This window comes from Oncorhynchus clarkii, chromosome 13 (genome assembly GCF_045791955.1).
Source record: "Oncorhynchus clarkii lewisi isolate Uvic-CL-2024 chromosome 13, UVic_Ocla_1.0, whole genome shotgun sequence".
Taxonomy (NCBI): Eukaryota; Metazoa; Chordata; class Actinopteri; order Salmoniformes; family Salmonidae; genus Oncorhynchus; species Oncorhynchus clarkii.
The window spans coordinates 8,701,122-8,723,187 of NC_092159.1; the positions used below are offsets into that span (position 1 = coordinate 8,701,122).

Consider the following 22,066-nt stretch of genomic DNA (forward strand, 5'->3'; position numbering starts at 1 on the left):
CGCTATTGAACTCTCCTCTCCCGACGACACTGTGTGTAGATGTGTGTGTTATTGAGAGTCAAATGGAATCCTCTTGAGGAGCAGGACTTATCTCAGCCACAGCGGAGAATAACCTTTCAGAATAAAAGAGGGATTAGTGAACCACTTCAGCGTCTCCAGTACTAACCCTTCCTCCTGAAAACCCACCACACACAAACAGAGGCTGGGTCCCAGATACCACCCTATTCATTTTATAGTGTATTACCGTTGACCAGGGCTCTGGTCCAAATCAGTCAACTATATAGGGAGTAGGGTGGAATTAGGGACGCCGGCAGAGACTCTGGGGCCGGGAGCGTGGAGTGGGATGCGGGAGACAGTTTTAATCAAGGCCTTTATTTATTTTTTTACACACACACTTTAATCAAAGGCCACTTTTAACCGTAATCTAGGTAATCCTGTAGGCTGCAAGCGGTTAGTATTGTTCCGCTGTGATTGGGGAACATTTATCTCCACAGCCGCTTGTCTCCGCGGTTTTCCTGCATATTGTCATTACCTTCTACACCTGGTGCCTCGTAAAGTATGTCGTCTATTCAAACTGCAGACTTTACAATGGACACGCCGTGGAGGACAACTCTCACACAACATGGTCTTCTGCAGTCATATTTCAGAGGCAAACAAACAATTGGCCTGTGTCCCGTCATATTGTTGAAGGTAATATAAAAGTTATTGTAGAAGTAAAATTAACTTGGATGACTTTCTTTTAGTTTGACTTTAAAAGTAGAGTATAAAAGGAGAGAAAAAAAGACAGGAAATGAACCATGATTTGAATTGCAGGAGGGCAGGGGGTCACCCCCATTACAATCTAAATAGCAATGTGCCACCAAAAAGTAGATGTTGACCTTGGGTAACCCCAAGAGCCAGTCTGTGCATGCTCATTGGCACCCACATTTCCTAGTGCACTACTTTTGACCACAGCCCTATGGGTCCTAGTCAGAAGTGTTGCACTATATAGGGAATAGAATGCCACATCCACCCTGAACCTCTCCTGGACCTGAGATGTCACCCACCTCCTTCAGATTGCCGACAGGGTTCTAAAACCGGCGGCTCGTTTCCTCCCTCGCCAACCAATCAGAATCCGTATCTATGGCAGCGAGGGAAAAACTGTCTACATCCTGACTCCCAAATGCCACCACATTCCCTGTATAGTAGACAACACTGGACCAGGACCCTCAGAGCACTATGTAGGGAATAGGGTGGTACATTTGGTACACAGCCACTCTTCACAAAATGTCTATTTGTATCCGTGGGGGCACTGGGGTTGAAACTTTACCCCGTCTGTCCCCCGTTGAGTACGTGACGATGACGGGCCATGACATCTGTAGAACTGTACTTGTCAAGGCAACAGGGGGGACACACACATGTCCATATACTGTGACTTCCCCTGTGTCTCCAGATGCCGAGTTGAAACAACTGACCAGCTAGAGCTGGGCTGCATCCCAATACTCTATGGTAGGTAGCTTCCTCAACTTGCCTCCTTTCACTACCATATGCTAACTCATTATACAATTTAGGACAGAGCCTTTGGTAATTGACCATACACATTTTCCTAATCAGTATCAAAACATACAAATGAATAGTTCCATGTTAAAGTGACTGACGACGAAGATAAAGTAAATATACTGGAAGGTTAAATCCCACGTTCCCTTTCAGAGAGACATAATAACATGGTAGCATCTTCACTGAAGGATGAGTCTTCCTCACTTAACAGATAGACAGAATATGTCTGCAGATTATCAGATTGTTACATCACGTTGCTGTGGTTACTGAGATGTTGAACACATCTCCAGGTATGGGTTAGTTCTGGTAATCTATGCAGATTATCAGATTGTTACATCACATTGCTGTGGTTACTGAGATGTTGAACACATCTCCAGGTATGGGTTAGTTCTGGTAATCTATGCAGATTATCAGATTGTTACATCACATTGCTGTGGTTACTGAGATGTTGAACACGTCTCCAGGTATGGGTTAGTTCTGGTAATCTATGCAGATGATCAGATTGTTACATCACGTTGCTGTGGTTACTGAGATGTTGAACACGTCTCCAGGTATGGTTTAGTTCTGGTAATCTATGCAGATGATCAGATTGTTACATCACGTTGCTGTGGTTACTGAGATGTTGAACATGTCTCCAGGTATGGTTTAGTTCTGGTAATCTATGCAGATTATCAGATTGTTACATCACGTTGCTGTGGTTACTGAGATGTTGAACACATCTCCAGGTATGGTTTAGTTCTGGTAATCTATGCAGATTACTAGTGGCTAGTGTTCATTTGTCTGGTGGCTACTGTTCACTTGTCTGGTGGCTACTGTTAATTTGTCTGGTGGCTAGTGTTCATTTGTCTGGTGGCTAGTGTTTATTTGTCTGGTGGCTACTGTTCATTTGTCTGGTGGCTAGTGTTTATTTGTCTGGTGGCTAGTGTTTATTTGTCTGGTGGCTAGTGTTCATTTGTCTGGTGGCTAGTGTTCATTTGTCTGGTGGCTAGTGTTCATTTGTCTGGTGGCTAGTGTTCATTTGTCTGGTGGCTAGTGTTCCCTCGTCTGGTGGCTAGTGATCACTCGTCTGGTGGCTAGTGATCACTCGTCTGGTGGCTAGTGTTCACTTGTCTGGTGGCTAGTGTTCACTCGTCTGGTGGCTAGTGTTCACTCGTCTGGTGGCTAGTGTTCACTCGTCTGGTGGCTAGTGTTCACTCGTCTGGTGGCTAGTGTTCACTCGTCTGGTGGCTAGTATTCACACGTCTGGTGGCTAGTGTTCACTCGTCTGGTGGCTAGTGTTCACTCGTCTGGTGGCTAGTGTTCATTTGTCTGGTGGCTAGTGTTAATTTGTCTGGTGGCTAGTGTTCATTTGTCTGGTGGCTAGTGTTCACTCGTCTGGTGGCTAGTGATCACTCGTCTGGTGGCTAGTGTTCACTTGTCTGGTGGCTAGTGTTCACTCGTCTGGTGGCTAGTGTTCACTCGTCTGGTGGCTAGTGTTCACTCGTCTGGTGGCTAGTGTTCACTCGTCTGGTGGCTAGTGTTTATTTTTTGTCCTGATGGTGACCACAACATACGGACAATAGAATATGTAAAAAAACAAAAACTCAAAACAATTGTTGTTCAGTCAGTCCATAAAATAACACTGTAGGCCAAGAATAACGACAAGAAAATCACAACAAGCCCAATGAAAGGCTTTTCATGGCGTGATCTGGCTTCATAGAAAATACATTGTAACGGTCTGTATAGTACACTTGGTGTAAATCCCAAATGGCAGCCTATTTCCTTTATAGTGCACTACCTTTGACCCCTATTGGGGAGGGGGAAAATAGGGTGCAATTTGGGACACTACCTTAGAAATGGCTTGCCTAGGTACCCAAATGCCTTGCTCCCGTGAAAACGCTAGGCCACTAGCATTAATTCTCCGCCATGAGTCTGGATCTGAGTACCCCGCCCCTGACGGTTTTCCTGAACACAAACACAAAGGTTCCGATTGGTCCCAGAAACCAATGGGTTGGGCCAGAGTCAAAGCACACGTGAGTAAAGAGGTGTTTTAAAAAAAAAAAAATTGTCATTGGCTTTGATGCTCTGATTGGTTCGAGGTGATCCAATCGCTGATCACTTTTGTACAACATCCCTCATTATGACGTCACCACAAACAACTTCAACGTGTGCAGTGAACAGAGCAGTGGGAAGAATTCAGTTTGAGTCATCAGGCAAAAAAATACATCACTGAAGCCATCTGTTGCCTGCTTCGGCTGCAGGGGCAACATTAAAAAGAAAACGCTCAGAAAGAAATGCATTGCAAAGAACAGATTCTATGAATTCCTCTGTCATGCAGAATAAGGAATCATGTCAGCTCTATGCATTGCATTTCTATCTGAAATATTCACTGATGTTTTGGCCCATTGGGTCGTTATCACCGCGGAGACACACATCCTCAGACAGACTGAAGACAAGGTAGACAGGCGGCATGTTGTACATGCATTTCTGTTCACGTGTGTGTACACGGACTCCCTGTCAGACAAGGCTATGGGTCTGTGCAAGCTGCATTTCCAAATGTTGTGAGAGAGAGAGTGTATGTGTGTGTCCATCCATCGCTGTTCTTCTTGACAGGTCCTGGGGGGTTTCTCCTGACGCGGATTCCTGGTGTTATAGGTGGTGTGTGTGTGTCTCCATCTCAGTTGTTCTTCTTGACAGGTCCTGGGGGGTTTCTCCTGAGGCTGAGTCCTGGCTTGCCGTTGACCCCTGACCCCTGGCTGACCCCAGGCTGCTGCAGGACCTTGTCCAGGGTGGTCTTCTTAATGGCTGCCGGGGAGATGCGCTCCTGGTCCGCTAGGAACTGCAGCTCCCTGAGGAGGAGGGGAGGAGGTAAGTCAGCATGTCTGTGTGTGTCTGGTTTCAGGTGTGTGTCTCCCCCCCCCCCTCACCGTGTCCTGATACAAGAAGCCTCCACGGCGTTGATGAGCAGACTGCGGAATCCGCCACTCTCCATCACGTGCAGGGCGTGGATGGTGGCTCCCCCAGGGGAACACACGTTGTCCTTCAGCTGGCCAGGGTGTAGCTCAGAGTCCAACAACATCTTAGCTGCTCCCTGTGGGTGAAGGAGGAGAGACAGACAGAGGGAGGGAGTCACCATCAGTCAACCACAAAACCAGCAAGGGCATCATATTGACTCCGTTTAGATTTTAGAATTAAAATGGGAGCTGGGGTGGGGGGGGTGGGGTAGTAAGCAAAAACAGTTCAAAGGTCATCATTATTTACAATCTGGGGTTAGCCCGGGACTAAGCGAGTGTTCACACATTGTAAAGTGGGATAGCATCCACCTTAGCACAAGCTAGCTGCCCTGCTCCAGAGTAGCGTTAGCTCAGACAGCGCACACTAGCCCCAGAAACACCGTGCACACTAGCCCCAGAAACACCGTGCACACTAGCCCCAGAAACACAGTGCACACTAGCCCCAGAAACACCGTGCACACTAGCCCCAAAAACACCGTGCACACTAGCCCCAGAAACACCGTGCACACTAGCCCCAGAAACACCGTGCACACTAGCCCCAGAAACACCGTGCACACTAGCCCCAGAAACACCGTGCACACTAGCCCCAGAAACACCGTGCATAAATTGCCAGTGAGTGTGAATCCGGGTCAAGAACATCGCCTAGAATGGTCACTGTCCAATCACAATCCCTTAATGTACATATGCTTGCGATGCGTTCTGCGCGTTACATTGAGAACTATTCCATCTGAGGACAAAACACTTTCATCCGGGCATAAACATTGGTTGCTATGCAAAACAGAAATGGTTGCTATGTAGCAGGCTGGCAAACGCCTTCTTACTCAGCCAACTAAAGCTAAAAACTCTACAGCTGGAAGAGCAGCAAACGCTCCATTTTCATTTATTTCATAGATTTAATATTGACATTTACTGTAATTGGATATATCCATGATAATATTATTATTGTTGCATGATTTCGCCGGGAGCAGAAAAGTTGCCGTCTCGTTCGTGCACAGCATCGTCTTTACAGGGGTGAGATCTAATTTCATAAGTGAAAAATGATTTAAGGTCAGGCAGACAGCAAGGTTTATACAAACTAGTACCGTTGGAAATCAAATGCTAGTCTAGAAGCAATGTGAAATAATGTGTTAATAAACGTCGTATTGCTTATAACATTGGTCCCGTGTCAGATGTGTTGGTTGCATGTTGTGTTTGTCCGTTAGCTCAGGCCTAAGGAATACAAGTGACTCCGTAGCTTAGTCCAGAGGTAGCAAATGCTTGTGTGAACACAGGTTAATTAAGCTACCCCGGGACCAGTCTAGTCTGGGGCTCAGAACAATGCAGTGTGACAATGTTTTAAATGTGTTCTATACAGGCAACAAAGTGAAATTCCAACGCTAAAAAATGTCATGTTGAATTCAGAAAAACGGTCCTCCATTCTACTACTGTTGCTCTGGTCTGTCTGGTGTAATGATGGGTAGCTGTTTGGGCTCTGGTCTGTCTGGTATAACGTTGGGTAGCTGTTTGGGCTCTGGTCTGTCTGGTGTAACAATGGGTATCTGTTTGGGCTCTGGTCTGTCTGGTGTAACGATGGGTAGCTGTTTGGGCTCTGGTCTGTCTGGTGTAACAATGGGTTGCTGTTTGGGCTCTGATTGTCTGGTGTAACGATGGGTTGCTGTTTGGGCTCTGGTCTGTCTGGTGTAACGATGGGTAGCTGTTTGGGCTCTGGTCTGTCTGGTATAACGATGGGTTGCTGTTTGGGCTCTGGTCTGTCTGGTGTAACAATGGGTATCTGTTTGGGCTCTGGTCTGTCTGGTGTAACGATGGGTAGCTGTTTGGGCTCTGGTCTGTCTGGTGTAACAATGGGTTGCTGTTTGGGCTCTGATTGTCTGGTGTAACGATGGGTTGCTGTTTGGGCTCTGGTCTGTCGATGGGTAGCTGTTTGGGCTCTGGTCTGTCTGGTATAACGATGGGTTGCTGTTTGGGCTCTGGTCTGTCTGGTGTAATGATGGGTAGCTGTTTGGGCTCTGATTGTCTGGTGTAACGATGGGTTGCTGTTTGGGCTCTGGTCTGTCTGGTGTAACAATGGGTAGCTGTTTGGGTTCTGGTCTGTCTGGTATAACGTTGGGTTGCTGTTTGGGCTCTGATTGTCTGGTGTAACGATGGGTTGCTGTTTGGGCTCTGGTCTGTCTGGTGTAATGATGGGTAGCTGTTTGGGCTCTGATTGTCTGGTGTAACGATGGGTTGCTGTTTGGGCTCTGGTCTGTCTGGTGTAACGATGGGTAGCTGTTTGGGTTCTGGTCTGTCTGGTATAACGTTGGGTTGCTGTTTGGGCTCTGATTGTCTGGTGTAACGATGGGTTGCTGTTTGGGCTCTGGTCTGTCTGGTGTAATGATGGGTAGCTGTTTGGGCTCTGATTGTCTGGTGTAATGATGGGTTGCTGTTTGGGCTCTGGTCTGTCTGGTGTAACGATGGGTAGCTGTTTGGGTTCTGGTCTGTCTGGTATAACGTTGGGTTGCTGTTTGGGCTCTGATTGTCTGGTGTAACGATGGGTTGCTGTTTGGGCTCTGGTCTGTCTGGTGTAATGATGGGTAGCTGTTTGGGCTCTGATTGTCTGGTGTAACGATGGGTTGCTGTTTGGGCTCTGGTCTGTCTGGTGTAACGATGGGTAGCTGTTTGGGTTCTGGTCTGTCTGGTATAACGTTGGGTTGCTGTTTGGGCTCTGATTGTCTGGTGTAACGATGGGTAGCTGTTTGGGCTCTGGTCTGTCTGGTGTAACGATGGGTTGCTGTTTGGGCTCTGGTCTGTCTGGTGTAACGATGGGTTGCTGTTTGGGCTCTGGTCTGTCTGGTGTAACGATGGGTTGCTGTTTGGGCTCTGGTCTGTCTGGTGTAACGATGGGTTGCTGTTTGGGCTCTGGTCTGTCTGGTGTAACGATGGGTTGCTGTTTGGGCTCTGATTGTCTGGTGTAACGATGGGTTGCTGTTAGTACAGTACTGACCAGTTAGACCTGAGCTGTAATGATATGTGACAGTGTAATGATATGATGTTACTGACCAGTTAGACCTGAGCTGTAATGATATGTTACAGTGTAATGATGTGACAGTGTAATGATATGATGTTACTGACCAGTTAGACCTGAGCTGTAATGATATGTGACAGTGTAATGATATGATGTTACTGACCAGTTAGACCTGAGCTGTAATGATATGTTACAGTGTAATGATGTGTGACAGTGTAATGATGTGTGACAGTGTAATGATGTGTGACAGTGTAATGATATGTTACTGACCAGTTAGACCTGAGCTGAAATGATATGTGACAGTGTAATGATATGTGACAGTGTAATGATGTGACAGTGTAATGATGTGTGACAGTGTAATGATATGTTACAGTGTAATGATATGATGTTACTGACCAGTTAGACCTGAGCTGTAATGATATGTGACAGTCTAATGAATGATATGTTACAGTGTGATGATATGTGACAGTGTAATGATATGTGACAGTGTAATGATGTGACAGTGTAATGATGTGTGACAGTGTAATGATATGTGACAGTGTAATGATATGATGTTACTGACCAGTTAGACCTGAGCTGTAATGATATGTTACAGTGTAATGATGTGACAGTGTAATGATATGATGTTACTGACCAGTTAGACCTGAGCTGTAATGATATGTGACAGTGTAATGATATGATGTTACTGACCAGTTAGACCTGAGCTGTAATGATATGTTACAGTGTAATGATGTGTGACAGTGTAATGATGTGTGACAGTGTAATGATATGTGACAGTGTAATGATATGTTACTGACCAGTTAGACCTGAGCTGAAATGATATGTGACAGTGTAATGATATGTGACAGTGTAATGATGTGACAGTGTAATGATGTGTGACAGTGTAATGATATGTTACAGTGTAATGATATGATGTTACTGACCAGTTAGACCTGAGCTGTAATGATATGTGACAGTCTAATGAATGATATGTTACAGTGTGATGATATGTGACAGTGTGATGATATGTTACAGTGTGATGATATGTGACAGTGTAATGATATGATGTTACTGACCAGTTAGACCTGAGCTGTAATGATATATGTTACAGTGTGATGATATGTGACAGTGTAATGATATGTGACAGTGTGATGATATGTTACAGTGTGATGATATGTGACAGTGTAATGATATGATGTTACTGACCAGTTAGACCTGAGCTGTAATGATATATGTTACAGTGTGATGATATGTGACAGTGTAATGATATGTTACTGACCAGTTAGACCTGAGCTGAAATGATATGTGACAGTGTAATGATATGTGACAGCGTAATGATATGTTACAGTGTAATGATATGATGTTACTGACCAGTTAGACCTGAGCTGTAATGATATGTGACAGTGTAATGAATGATATGTTACAGTGTAATGATATGTGACAGTGTAATGATATGTTACAGTGTGATGATATGTGACAGTGTGATGATATGTTACAGTGTGATGATGTTACAGTGTGATGATATGTGACAGTGTAATGATATGATGTTACTGACCAGTTAGACCTGAGCTGTAATGATATATGTTACAGTGTAATGATATGTGACAGTGTGATGATATGTTACAGTGTGATGATATGTGACAGTGTAATGATATGTGACAGTGTAATGATATGTTACAGTGTGATGATATGTTACAGTGTGATGATATGTGAGTGTAATGATATGATGTTACTGACCAGTTAGACCTGAGCTGTAATGATATGTGACAGTGTAATGATATGATGTTACTGACCAGTTAGACCTGAGCTGTAATGATATGTGACAGTGTAATGATATGTGACAGTGTAATGATATGTTACAGTGTAATGATGTGACAGTGTAATGATATGTGACAGTGTAATGATATGATGTTACTGACCAGTTAGACCTGAGCTGTAATGATATGTGACAGTGTAATGATATGTGACAGTGTAATGATATGTGACAGTGTGATGATATGTGACAGTGTAATGATATGTGACAGTGTAATGATATGTGACAGTGTAATGATATGTGACAGTGTAATGATATGTGACAGTGTGATGATATGTGACAGTGTAATGATATGTGACAGTGTAATGATATGTGACAGTGTAATGATATGTGACAGTGTAATGATATGTGACAGTGTAATGATATGTGACAGTGTAATGATAGGTGACAGTGTGATGATAGGTGACAGTGTAATGATAGGTGACAGTGTAATGATATGTGACAGTGTAATGATATGTGACAGTGTAATGATAGGTGACAGTGTAATGATATGTTACAGTGTGATACTATGATGTTACTGACCAGTAGTGCCTGAGCTCCCAGTCTGACCGCTAGTCTCCTGGGTAGACCCATCTTCACCCCTCCATCGGCTAGGGCATCCAGAGCTGTGAACGCCTGTCATCACACACACAAGCACTTCTTTATTTAGGCCAGAAATCACTCACTGAGATACATTGTGAGTGGGTTCTTAGCAGTGTGTAATTTGTATGGAGGAAGGTCAACAGTGACTCACCCCCTCTACCCCTCTATGATAGGTCAGTGACTCACGTAGGCATGGCCAGGCCCCTCTACCCCTCTATGATAGGTCAGTGACTCACGTAGGCATGGCCAGGCCCCTCTACCCCTCTATGATAGGTCAGTGACTCACGTAGGCATGGCCCCTCTACCCCTCTATGATAGGTCAGTGACTCACGTAGGCATGGCCAGGCCCCTCTAGGATAGGTCAGTGACTCATGTAGGCATGGCCAGGCCCCTCTAGGATAGGTCAGTGACTCACGTAGGCATGGCCAGGCCCCTCTACCCCTCTATGATAGGTCAGTGACTCACGTAGGAATGGCCAGGCCCCTCTACGATAGGTCAGTGACTCACGTAGGCATGGCCAGGCCCCTCTACCCCTCTATTATAGGTCAGGCCCCTATACCCCTCTATGATAGGTCAGTGACTCACGTAGGCATGGCCAGGCCCCTCTACCCCTCTATGATAGGTCAGTAACTCACGTAGGCGGGGCCGCTGCCACTGAGGCCGGTGACGGCATCGATAAGGTCCTCCTCCACCTCTGTACAGAACCCAACACTGGCCATCAGCTGTTCCAACAACTTACCATCCTCCACCTGGGGAAGGGGGGGGGGGGGATGGGGAAAGAGAGAGAACGGTATTAAGATAAGAGATGGAGATTTTACCCTTATTTCACTGTAGAAAAACTTTTTTGCAACGGAAACAGGTTCACCCGGTTTTCTTCTGTTTGGTGCCTAAAGAATGTGTGTGTGTGTGCCTCAGCATGTGCCTAGTTAATGTGTGTGTGTGTACCTCAGAATGTGCCTAGTTAATGTGTGTGTGTGTACCTCAGAATGTGCCTAGTGAATGTGTGTGTACCTCAGCATGTGCCTAGTTAATGTGTGTGTACCTCAGCATGTGCCTAGTTAATGTGTGTGTGTGTGTACCTCAGCATGTGCCTAGTTAATGTGTGTGTGTGTACCTCAGCATGTGCCTAGTTAATGTGTGTGTACCTCAGCATGTGCCTAGTGAATGTGTGTGTGTGTACCTCAGCATGTGTTCCTGTAGCGTAGACTGTAGCTCCCTCTCTCACCACGACGGGGGTGTTGGTCATACACCTCATCACCTTGGGGAACGGACGGTACTGAAGCAGCTTCTGGGGGGACAAAAGGAGAGAGAGATGGGTTAGTGAAGGGGAGAGAGGTAAAGAGAGAAACACTTGTAAGATTTGTCAAGATCAATTATTTGACAAGAGAACATGTGTGAGTGGATGGATGGGGGGGGGGTCAGACTGAGGATGATAATATTGGTTAGAGGTGGTACCGGAGGGAGCCTCCTACTACACGGAGGAGGTACCGGAGGGAGCCTCCTACTACACGGAGGAGGTACCGGAGGGAGCCTCCTACTACACGGAGGAGGTACCGGAGGGAGCCTCCTACTACACGGAGGAGGTACCGGAGGGAGCCTCCTACTACACGGAGGAGGTACCGGAGGGAGCCTCCTACTGCACGGAGGTGGTACCGGAGGGAGCCTCCTACTACACGGAGGGAGCCTCCTACTACACGGAGGTGGTACCGGAGGGAGCCTCCTACTACACGGAGGAGGTACCGGAGGGAGCCTCCTACTACACGGAGGAGGTACCGGAGGGAGCCTCCTACTACACGGAGGAGGTACCGGAGGAAGCCTCCTACTACACGGAGGAGGTACCGGATGGAGCCTCCTACTACACGGAGGAAGTACCGGAGGGAGCCTCCTACTACACGGAGGAGGTACCGGAGGAAGCCTCCTACTACACGGAGGAGGTACCGGATGGAGCCTCCTACTACACGGAGGTGGTACCGGAGGGAGCCTCCTACTACACGGAGGAGGTACCGGATGGAGCCTCCTACTACACGGAGGTGGTACCGGAGGGAGCCTCCTACTACACGGAGGAGGTACAGGAAGGAGACTTCTAAATGGAGGAGACGGGGCCCTGGTATGTAAATAACAACAAAAGGTGACGAGGACAGTGTCATAAAAGGAGATTATAGGAGGAATTCTTGGGTCCTGGCAGCACTGGTGTTTAAAAAAGACACCTGGTCCATTGACCGTTCTTTAGGTTCTTCAATATTGGGCCAGTTACCGAATGGTTGCTAGTTCAAATCCCAGAGCCAATGATAATAATATTAACAACAACAACAACCCTGTCAATGTGCCCTTGAGCAAGGCACTTAATCCTCATTTTCTCCATGGGCGCAGTACTACTATGGCTGACCCTGTAAAACAACACATTTCACTATACCCACGTGACCATAAAACATTGCATTATGTTTTCCTCTGACATTGAGGACAGAACTAAATAGGCACTACCTAACAAGACTATTTTTCAAGTGATCCATGGACTCCACCAGACCGGTTCTGACCTTCTCTATAGAGCTGATGGTGACTCCACCAGACCGGTCCAGGACAGGTTCTGACCTTCTCTATAGAGCTGATGGTGACTCCACCAGACCGGTCCAGGACAGGTTCTGACCTTCTCTATAGAGCTGATGGTAACTCCACCAGACCGGTCCAGGACAGGTTCTGACCTTCTCTATAGAGCTGATGGTGACTCCACCAGACCGGTCCAGGACAGGTTCTGACCTTCTCTATAGAGCTGATGGTGACTCCTGCAGCACAGGACACTATAAGGTGTCTGTCCTCGATGTCTGGTCCAATCTCATCCAGCACAAAGGGGATGATGTGGGGTTTGACTGCCAGGAACAGGACATCACTCTTGTTCACCACCTCCTTGTTACTGGTGGTGAGGATAGCACCCATTTTCTAGAGGAAGAGGGAGAGACAGAGAGACTGGTGGTGAGGATAGCACCCATTTTCTAGAGGAGGAGGGAGAGACAGAAAGACTGGTGGTGAGGATAGCACCCATTTTCTAGAGGAAGAGGGAGAGACAGAGAGACTGGTGGTGAGGATAGCACCCATTTTCTAGAGGAGGAGGGAGAGACAGAGAGACTGGAAGACAGAGGGAGAGACGGGAAGACAGAGGAAGAGACAGAAAGACGGGAAGACAGAGGGAGAGACAGAAAGACGGGAAGACAGAGGGAGAGACAGAAAGACGGGAAGACAGAGGGAGAGACAGAAAGACGGGAAGACAGAGGGAGAGACAGAAAGACGGGAAGACAGAGGGAGAGACAGAAAGACGGGAAGACAAGAGGGAGAGACAGGTTAAGAGTGAATATGCAAGGCCTTCTAGGATGTGTACACACACAATGCAGAGCCCTCATACAAACGTTGAAGCATTACCTACCTATACACTCAGACACAGACAGACACCCTCCAGGCCACGCAAACACCCCCACCCCCTCCAGGGCCACGCAAACACACACCCACCCCCCCTAGGCCACACAAACACACCCACCCCCCCTAGGCCACACAAACACACCCACCCCCCTAGGCCACACAAACACACCCACCCCCCTAGGCCACACAAACACATCAGCTGACCACCTGTTACGCGAGTGGTAAAAAGGACCTTGTGGCTGCAATGAGCCATGGTAAGTTGCTAGCTAGCTTTAAACTTAACTTATGAAAAAACAATCAATCACTAGTTAAATAAAGGTAAAATAAAATAAAATGTTGTTAACTAGGCAAGTCAAGAACAAATTCTTATTTTCAATGACGTCCTAGGAACAGTTGGTTAACTGCCTTGTTCAGGGGCAGAACGACAGATGTTTACTTTGTCAGCTCGGAGATTTGTTCTTGCAACCTTTCGGTTACTAGTCCAACGCTCTAACCACTAGGCTACCCGCCTCTAACCACTAGGCTACCTGCCGCCATAGGTAGCCTAGCCTTGATGATATTACTACGTTAACTAGCGTAGTGTGTGGCATATAATCAATGCGGTGCCTGTTAAATTTATCATCAGATCACAGTCTACTTAAACTTTACCAAACGGGTGATGATTTAACAAAAGAGCATTCGCGAACCAAGCACAATCGTTGCACGAATGTACCTAAACCATAAACATCAATGCCTTTCTTAAAATCAATACACAGAACTATATTTTTTAAAACCTGCATATTTAGTTAAAATAAATGCATTTTAGCAGGCAATATTAACTTGGGAAATTGTGTCACTTCTCTTGCGTTCAGTGCAAGCAGAGTCAGGGTATATGCAGTAGTTTGGGCCGCCTGGCTTGTTGCGAACCAGAATTTTACACAATTATGACATAACATTGAAGGTTGTGCAATGTAACAGCAATATTTAGACTTAGGGTTGCCACCCGTTAGATAAAATACAGAATGGTTCCGTATTTGACCATATTAATGATCAAAGGCTGTGTGTTTATTAGAATTAAGTCCATGATTTGATATTTGATAGAGCGGTCTGACTGAGCGGTGGTAGGCAGCAGCAGGCTCGTAAGCATTCATTCAAACAGCACTTTACTGCGTTTGCCAGCAGCTCTTAGCAATGCTTGAGGCACAGCGTTTTTTATGACTTCAAGCCTATTAATTCCTAAGATTAGACTGGCAATACTAAAGGTCCTATTAGAACATCCAATAGTCAAAGGTATATGAAATACAAATGGTAGAGAGAAATAGTCGATGCGTCATAATTCCTATAATAACTACAACCTAAAACTTCTTAACTGGGAATATTCTCATATTATTCTCATATTCTCATGTTCTGAGCAAGGAACTTAAACGTTGGCTTTTTTTACATGGCACATATTGCACTTTTACTTTCTTCTCCGACACTGTGTTTTTGCATTATTTAAACCAAATTGAACATGTTTCCTTATTTATTTGAGACTAAATAGAGTTTATTTATGTATTATATTAAGCTAGAATAAAAGGGTTCATTCAGTATTGTTGTAATTGTCATTATTACATACACATAAAATATATATTTTTTATTTAAATCGGCAGGTTAATCGGTATCGGCTTTTTTTGGTCGTCCAATAATCGGTATCGGCGTTGAAAAATCATAATCAGTTGACCTCTAATCCACACCCACACCTTCCAGGCCACGTAAACACACCCACACCTTCCAGGCCACCTAAACACACCCACACCTTCCAGGCCACGTAAACACACCCACACCCTCCAGGCCACGTAAACACACCCACACCTTCCAGGCCACGTAAACACACCCACACCTTCCAGGCCACGTAAACACACCCACACCTTCCAGGCCACGTAAACACACCCACACCTTCCAGGCCACGTAAACACATCCACACCTTCCAGGCAAGGCAATTTAAACAACGCACATACACAACACACACTTCCTCTCATCCAGACAAAACAGGTAAGCCTGCACAGGCCTGTCCCTCTCTCGCACACAAACAGAACAAACACACATCCCTGCCTCTTACCCTCAGGCCAGCAACAGTAGGCAGATCAGTATCTGGAGAACTGGCTATGATTCTCTGAGTAGCTATTACACCTGGGGGAGAGAGGGAGACAGAGGATGGGCACAGAAAGGATTAAAGAGAGAGATGAGGTCAGGGCACAACACAGATTTGCGTCACTGGAACTGCAACTGATAACAGCTACCGTTTGTTGACATTTCAGGGCCCAGTCTTGTGTACACGAGCAGTCAGAGTGACCTGCCCTGGCCAGACAGATAAAAAAAAAAAAAAAATGGGTCACGGCCTGTTGGTCATCATAACCGGTTGGCGGTTCCTTACCCGCAGATGTGAACCCTTTCACCAGCGCGTGAGCCAGCTGGCCGGCTCCGATGAATCCTACACTCATCTTTCCGGTGAAGTGGCTTGTCCTGCAAAGCCCAGATCTTACAGTCAGCACAAAAACATGACATATTACAGTCAGCACAAAGGCACAATAACTTTAGCTAAACAGTTACACGCACAAAAAGATTACTGCTCTCAAATTATGTGCACAAATTTCTTTACATCCCTGTTAGTGAGCATTTCTCCTTTGCCAAGATAATCCATCCACCTGACAGGTGTGGCATATCAAGAAGCTGATTAAACCGCATGATTATTACACAGGTGCACCTTGTGCTGGGGACAACAAAAGGCCACTCTAAGACTGTGCAGTTTTGTCACACAACACAATGCCACAGATCTCAAGTTGAGGGAGCGTGCAATAGGCCTGCTAAATAAAGGAATGTCCACCAGAGCTGTTGCCAGATAATTTAATGTTTATTTCTCTACCATAAGCTGCCTCCGTCATTTTAGAGAATTTGGCAGTATGTCCAACCAGCCTCACAACCGCAGACTACGTGTATGGAGTCATGTGTGCGAGCGGTTTGCTGATGTCAACGTTGTATACAGAGTGCCCCATGGTGGCGGTTGGTTATAGTATGGGCCCGGAATAAACTATGGACAAAAAAAAAACACAATTGCATTTTATAGATGGCAATTTGAATGCACCGAAATAACGTGACGAGATCCTGAGGCCCATTTCTTTTAAGGTATCTATGACCAACAGATGCATATCTGCATTCCCAGTCATCTGAAATCCATAGATTCGGGCCTAATTCATTTATTTCAATTGACTGATTTCCTCAGATGAACTGTAACATTGTTGTATGTTGCGTTTATATTTTTGTTCAGTATACTTCCGTTGGGAATATTTAGCATAACATTTAGTTAGGTAGGTTAACAGTAGGCAGCTTGCATGATCTCGTTTGAGGTTCAAGACATCAATCAATACATTGTAATGCATAACTAGCCAGCTACAACCAGATAATTGTACACTTACTGTAGCTGTTTAGCAATTTGTATTCGTTCTTGCAGCAGCAAATATAGCTAACAGGGCTTGTAACATTAGCAATGGCTATTTACAGTAACTTAGTGGTGCAGTAACGTTACTATTTTGGTCTTTGATGCTTTCTCACTAGCTAGCTTGTCTGACTGAGCAATAAATGAATTAATGAACAACAGAACATACATTGCTTAAATTGTTCTTTGCAAAATAGGTACTCTTACCTTCTGTACGATTTTCAACCCCTTTGGCCGCTGGACAGACACACCGGTGCAGTTACCGTTATTTCACCGGTTTTGGAATGAAACAAAACACCACTTCGTTGTCAACGTGGCTTCCAATCTCTATGTGTTCCGGGTAGCCGTCATGACGCGAATGAGAATGAACCAATGAATGGAGACTCCTTACCAATCCGCGTAAAGATTAGGCTCGTTGATTCACTTATGGGCGGGGTTTGTGGTCTCAAGTGCCCTGTTGCATCATTTTCCAGAGTAATAAGTAAGTGGAGCCAAAATATAGGTCAAGTTCAATGCCATATGCACATTGTAGAAGTAGGTTACGTTTATTTTGTGCCAATATGTAAACCACTTAACTTCCAGTGCCACCATATATAACCGATAGAAAGTGTGGGACTGAATGAAATCAGTTGAACGAGCTGTTGAGAAGAAGAGGGCTATGAGTGCACTGTGAATGTGTTATAAATGAATAAAGTAGGTTATAGTAAAGTCGTTCAATGAGTTGGGGTCACCTCTCTTCTTCTTCTCTTCTTAATCTGCATTGATCTCAAAACCTGGACAGTCGGTGAAAACAATACGACGAATGGGGACAGAACGCTTTGTTAGACTACTGAGACACTGTCATAGACGGAAGCTACATCTGTAGGACCATATGCAGCGACACAAAAAAAGGAACTAGCACATTCCGTGCATAACAGACTCCCCAACCCAACCCTGTCACCTGAGCTTCCCCCCAGCAACCTCTCCTCTCTCCCCTTCAACCCAGGTCAACAGCTTGATGATCCCCGAGAACATTGCCCCCCCCCCCTTCCCCGTCTTTTCCAAACTGCATACATTCAGACCATGTGTGGGTCTAGACTAGCCTGGTTTCCATCCTCTATTCAGCTATAACATTCCACTCGTGCTACCACCGGAGTAGCAATGAGATTAATGTCAGCTACAAAGACTGGTACCCAGACCAGAGCTAGACTCCTGACGGAGCGGATTATCCAGGAATCTAAGAGATGCAGAATTCCCTGCCTGCCAGACATTCTCGGAATGCTGGACACTCTGAAGTTCCATGTTGGGGACTTAGTTCACCGGAATCATAGGATAGGAAATTCTCAAAAAGCCTCAAAAAACCAAATATTACCAATATAATTAACATAATATATTTCCTTTTTTTCTGTCTGATCTGCTCTGCTCCCACGATAACTCATCTGGCATTAATATGAGAAGAGACAGACATATCTGTCTGATCTGCTCTGCTCCCGAGATAACTCATCTGGCATTAATATGAGAAGAGACAGATATGTCTGAGTCAGAGTCAGCTCCGTTTAATTTCAACTCTTTTGCATGTTAAATAATCGGTGACAATATATTTTTTTAAGGACTAAAAGTTCTGTCTGAGGGGCCTCACTAGGAGCTTCACTAGGGGCCTCAATAGGGAGCTCACTAGGAGCCTCACTAGGGACCTCACTAGGGACCTCACTAGGAGCTTCACTAGGGACCTCACTAGGGACCTCACTAGGAGCTTCACTAAAGACCTCACTAGGGGCCTTACTAGGAGATTCACTAGGGACCTCACTAGTAGCTTCACTGGGGACCTCACTAGGGGCCTTACTAGAAGATTCACTAGGGACCTCACTAGGGCTTTTACTAGAGGCCTCACTAGGAGATTCACTAGGGACCTCACCAGGGATTCACTAGGGGCCTTACTAGGAGCTTCACTAGGGCTTCACTAGGGGCCTCACTAGGGGACTCACTAGGAGCCTCACTAGGGGACTCACGAGGGGCCTCACTAGGGGACTCACTAGTGGCCTCACTAAGGGATTCACTGGGGACCTCACTAGGGCTTTTACTAGGGGCCTCACTAGGAGATTCACTAGGTACCTCACCAGGGCTTCACTAGGGGCCTTACTAGGAGCTTCACTAGGGCTTCACTAGGGGCCTCACTTGGGCTTCCCTAGGGTTTCACTAGGGGCCTCACTAGGGGACTCACTATGAGCCTCACTAGGGGACTCACTAGGGCCTCACTAGGGGATTCACTAGGGGCCTCACTAAGGGATTCACTGGGGGGCTCACTAGGAGCCTCGCTAGGAGACTCACTAGGGGCCTCACTAGGGGACTCACTAGGGGCCTCACTAAGGGATTCACTAGGGGACTCACTAGGGGCCTCACTAGGGGACTCATTAGGGGACTTACTATTGGCTTCTCTAGGGGACTCACTAGGGGCCTCAATAGGAACCTCACTAGGGGACTCACTAGGGGCCCTATACATGTATATGGGAAGCATCCCAAATGACACCCTACTATTCCCTCCCTATGTAGGGCGCTACTTTTGATCAGGATCGGGAGCCATTTGGGACAGAGCCATGTCTTCATACAGCAATCTGTTTCTTATCAGAACATGCTCTCTGCTATTACATCCATTTCAATACACATTCAGTGATCAAACTATACAAAAGGTTCATAACACTTAGTTTTGTATGACCTAACTAGACACAGAGGGGATTGTAATTTAAATCAAAAGTTGAGGTCAAATCTAAGTTTTCCTAATTGATTTGAGCAGAATTGCACATCAAGAAACACACAGCCACCATTTGCTAGTGAGACAGTAGAATATTAAAAGGGATATGTGATTGGTCGGCTTCGACGTTTTCCCTTCCTGGATCCCTGGGTACTTGCTGTCTGTCTGGGTAATTTGACGAAGACCCTTAAAATTAGACATAGGCTCAACCACTGTGTGTCCCCACTTTAATGAGCGCTATGTCCCATGTCTGTCTGAATACATTCATTAACGGTGTTCTGTCTTTCTTGTGTTCGTTCTAAAATGACTCCAAAATCCCTTGTAGATAAAAACAGTGCTTCCATTTTTCCTAGTCAAGTGTGTTTGGGGCTCCAGATACCTGCAGGTAGAACCACATTCTGTTTTGCACTGTGCTGAACTGAACTATGGAGCAGACCTGGGTTCAATTAGTATTTTAAATCTTTGCTCTAGCCTGCCTGGAGTGCCAGATAGGTGGGGTTTACAGTGTTGTAAACTATTCTATTCGTCCATTAAGCCAGGCAAGCTCAATCAAGCACAGATCAAGTATTTGAAATTATTTCAAATAGTATTTGAACCCAGGCTTCGGACGGAGTGAGAAAAGAAGAATGCCCTGCAGTGGAATACCGTTCATACCAGCAGAAGCTATATATACACATCAGAATGCACGGCCAAGGGGGGTTCCGTTCCAACTATCCCAGCTGTTACCCTCTCTGTCAGTTGTACAGGATGAGAATTAAGTCAGCTATACCCTAGGTAGAGGTTCCCCTTAGGTACAGCGACCATATAAATCAAGCGTCTCAGAGTAGGAGTGTTGATCTAGGATCAGTTTAGCCTTTTAGATCACAATCATTTAGTTTATATGGACAAGGGGGACTTGATCCTAGATCAGCACTCAATGCCCATTCCCAAATCTACCCCTTGTCACTAGGATAGGGTCTGAAACCTGTGGCCCGGGGCCATTTTCGTCCCGACACCTGATTTATTGCGGTCCCACTGGTGGTGTCAAAACTAGCCTCTCTCTCTCTCAGAGTATTTGAATATATTTAATGGTGAGGAAATATAAATATTTTAGGGAGCCAAGAAGAGATTGTAGCTGGCAGAAAGAACATCTGTGGCAAAATTAATGGTTCAAAATCACTCAATGTGATCTCTCAAACACTCAAACATAGTTGTTTTCTCCTTCCAACCAATCTTGAAAAGTGTCTGAATGAAAAACGTATTGATTTGTGCCTTCCAGCCCCCCCCCCCCCCCCTCTCTATCTTTCTCTCTCCCCCCCCCGCTCTCTCTCCTCTCACAAGTCAATTTAACACCGACTGCCTTGGCACTATCTATTCCCCTGCGTGAGTACTGAGGCGTGACAACACTCATTCGCTCTTTTTCTGAAAAAGAAATCCCCAGAGATTTATTAAAAATACCACAGACTGCCTGAATCAGTTTTGGTTTGCAGAGGGGAGAGGGGGCATCTAAGCGAGGTGTGGACCACACACACACACACACACACACACACACACACACACTGCTTGTCGGGTGTAGAGATACGCATAGCTAATAACACAGGCAGACAAGTTCACTCTAGGGCACTCATCTGTCTCTCTCTCTTAGATGGAGGAGCACAGAATGGAGAGAGAGAGCGATGGAGGGAGGAGAGGGGGAGAAGAGGGCAGGAGGGCGTGCAGAATGGAGAGAGAGAGATGAAGGAGGGAGAAGAGGGAGAGAAGAGGGCAGGAGGGAGAGAGAGAGAGAGATGGAGAGAGGAGAGGGGGAGAAGAGGGCAGGAGTACGCGCAGAATGGAGAGAGAGAGATGAAGGAGGGAGGAGAGGGGGAGAAGAGGGCAGGAGGGAGCGCAGAATGGAGAGAGAGAGAGATGGAGGGAGGAGAGGGAGAGAAGAGGGCAGGAGGGAGCGCAGAATGGAGAGAGAGAGAGATGGAGGGAGGAGAGGGGGAGAAGAGGGCAGGAGGGAGCGCAGAATGGAGAGAGAGAGATGGAGCGAGGAGAGGGGGAGAAGAGGGCAGGAGGGAGCGCAGAATGGAGAGAGAGAGATGGAGGGAGGAGAGGGGGAGAAGAGGGCAGGAAGGAGCGCAGAATGGAGAGATGGGAGAGAGATGGAGGGAGGAGAGGGAGAGAAGAGAAGAGGGCAGGAGGGAGTGCAGAATGGAGAGAGAGAGATGGAGGGAGGAGAAGGGGAGAAGAGGGCACAAGCCACGAGATGTTCTGTGAAATGTAAATTTCTCAGTCTATGGTTCCTGTTCCACCGTAGGGCTATCTCTCTCCCTGCACGGGGGAATTACAAATGGTGGCCGCCGGATGAAAAACTACAACACAAAAGAGAGAGACAGCCAACAGGTTGTGTAATACTTGTCATTCAGAGCACAGCCATGTTAGAAAGGTCTTGTGCAATCTGGTATCCTTGGGACGTCCCTACCCCCATTGAAGTTGACATTTAAAATGGTTGAGGTAAAGGTTAAGAGTAGGTTTAGGATTAGGGTTTGGTTAGGGTTAGGGTTAGGGTTAGGGTAGGGGTTAAGGTTAGGGTTAGGGTTTAGGTTAGGGG

The 22,066-nt window shown here is 46.2% G+C and overlaps 1 protein-coding gene across 1 annotated transcript; it reads right to left on the bottom strand.

Moving 5' to 3' along the window:
* Positions 1-352: 352 nt before the first annotated feature.
* On the bottom strand, positions 353-17,114 carry LOC139424339 (pyrroline-5-carboxylate reductase 1, mitochondrial-like). Its single transcript, XM_071176074.1, has 9 exons — positions 16,971-17,114; positions 15,705-15,793; positions 15,390-15,460; positions 12,659-12,838; positions 11,085-11,192; positions 10,540-10,653; positions 9,845-9,937; positions 4,443-4,606; positions 353-4,364 (listed from the first exon to the last, which is right to left on the bottom strand). Exons 2-9 carry the CDS (start codon positions 15,769-15,771, stop codon positions 4,193-4,195), a joined length of 969 nt encoding a protein of 322 aa, XP_071032175.1. The 5' UTR covers positions 15,772-15,793; positions 16,971-17,114; the 3' UTR covers positions 353-4,192.
* Between the last annotated feature and the right edge of the window lie 4,952 nt (positions 17,115-22,066).

Bases quoted from the DNA above. Each gene is read 5' to 3' on its own strand.
- LOC139424339 (XM_071176074.1), bottom strand. From the start codon at position 15,771: ATGAGTGTAGGATTCATCGGAGCCGGCCAGCTGGCTCACGCGCTGGTG. The intron at 12,839-15,389 runs GTAAGAGGCAGG...CTCTTCCTCTAG, and splicing joins CTACTGTTGCTGGCCTGAGG to AAAATGGGTGCTATCCTCAC. The intron at 4,607-9,844 runs GTCAGTAACATC...CTTCACCCACAG, and splicing joins TGGGAGCTCAGGCACTACTG to GGAGCAGCTAAGATGTTGTT.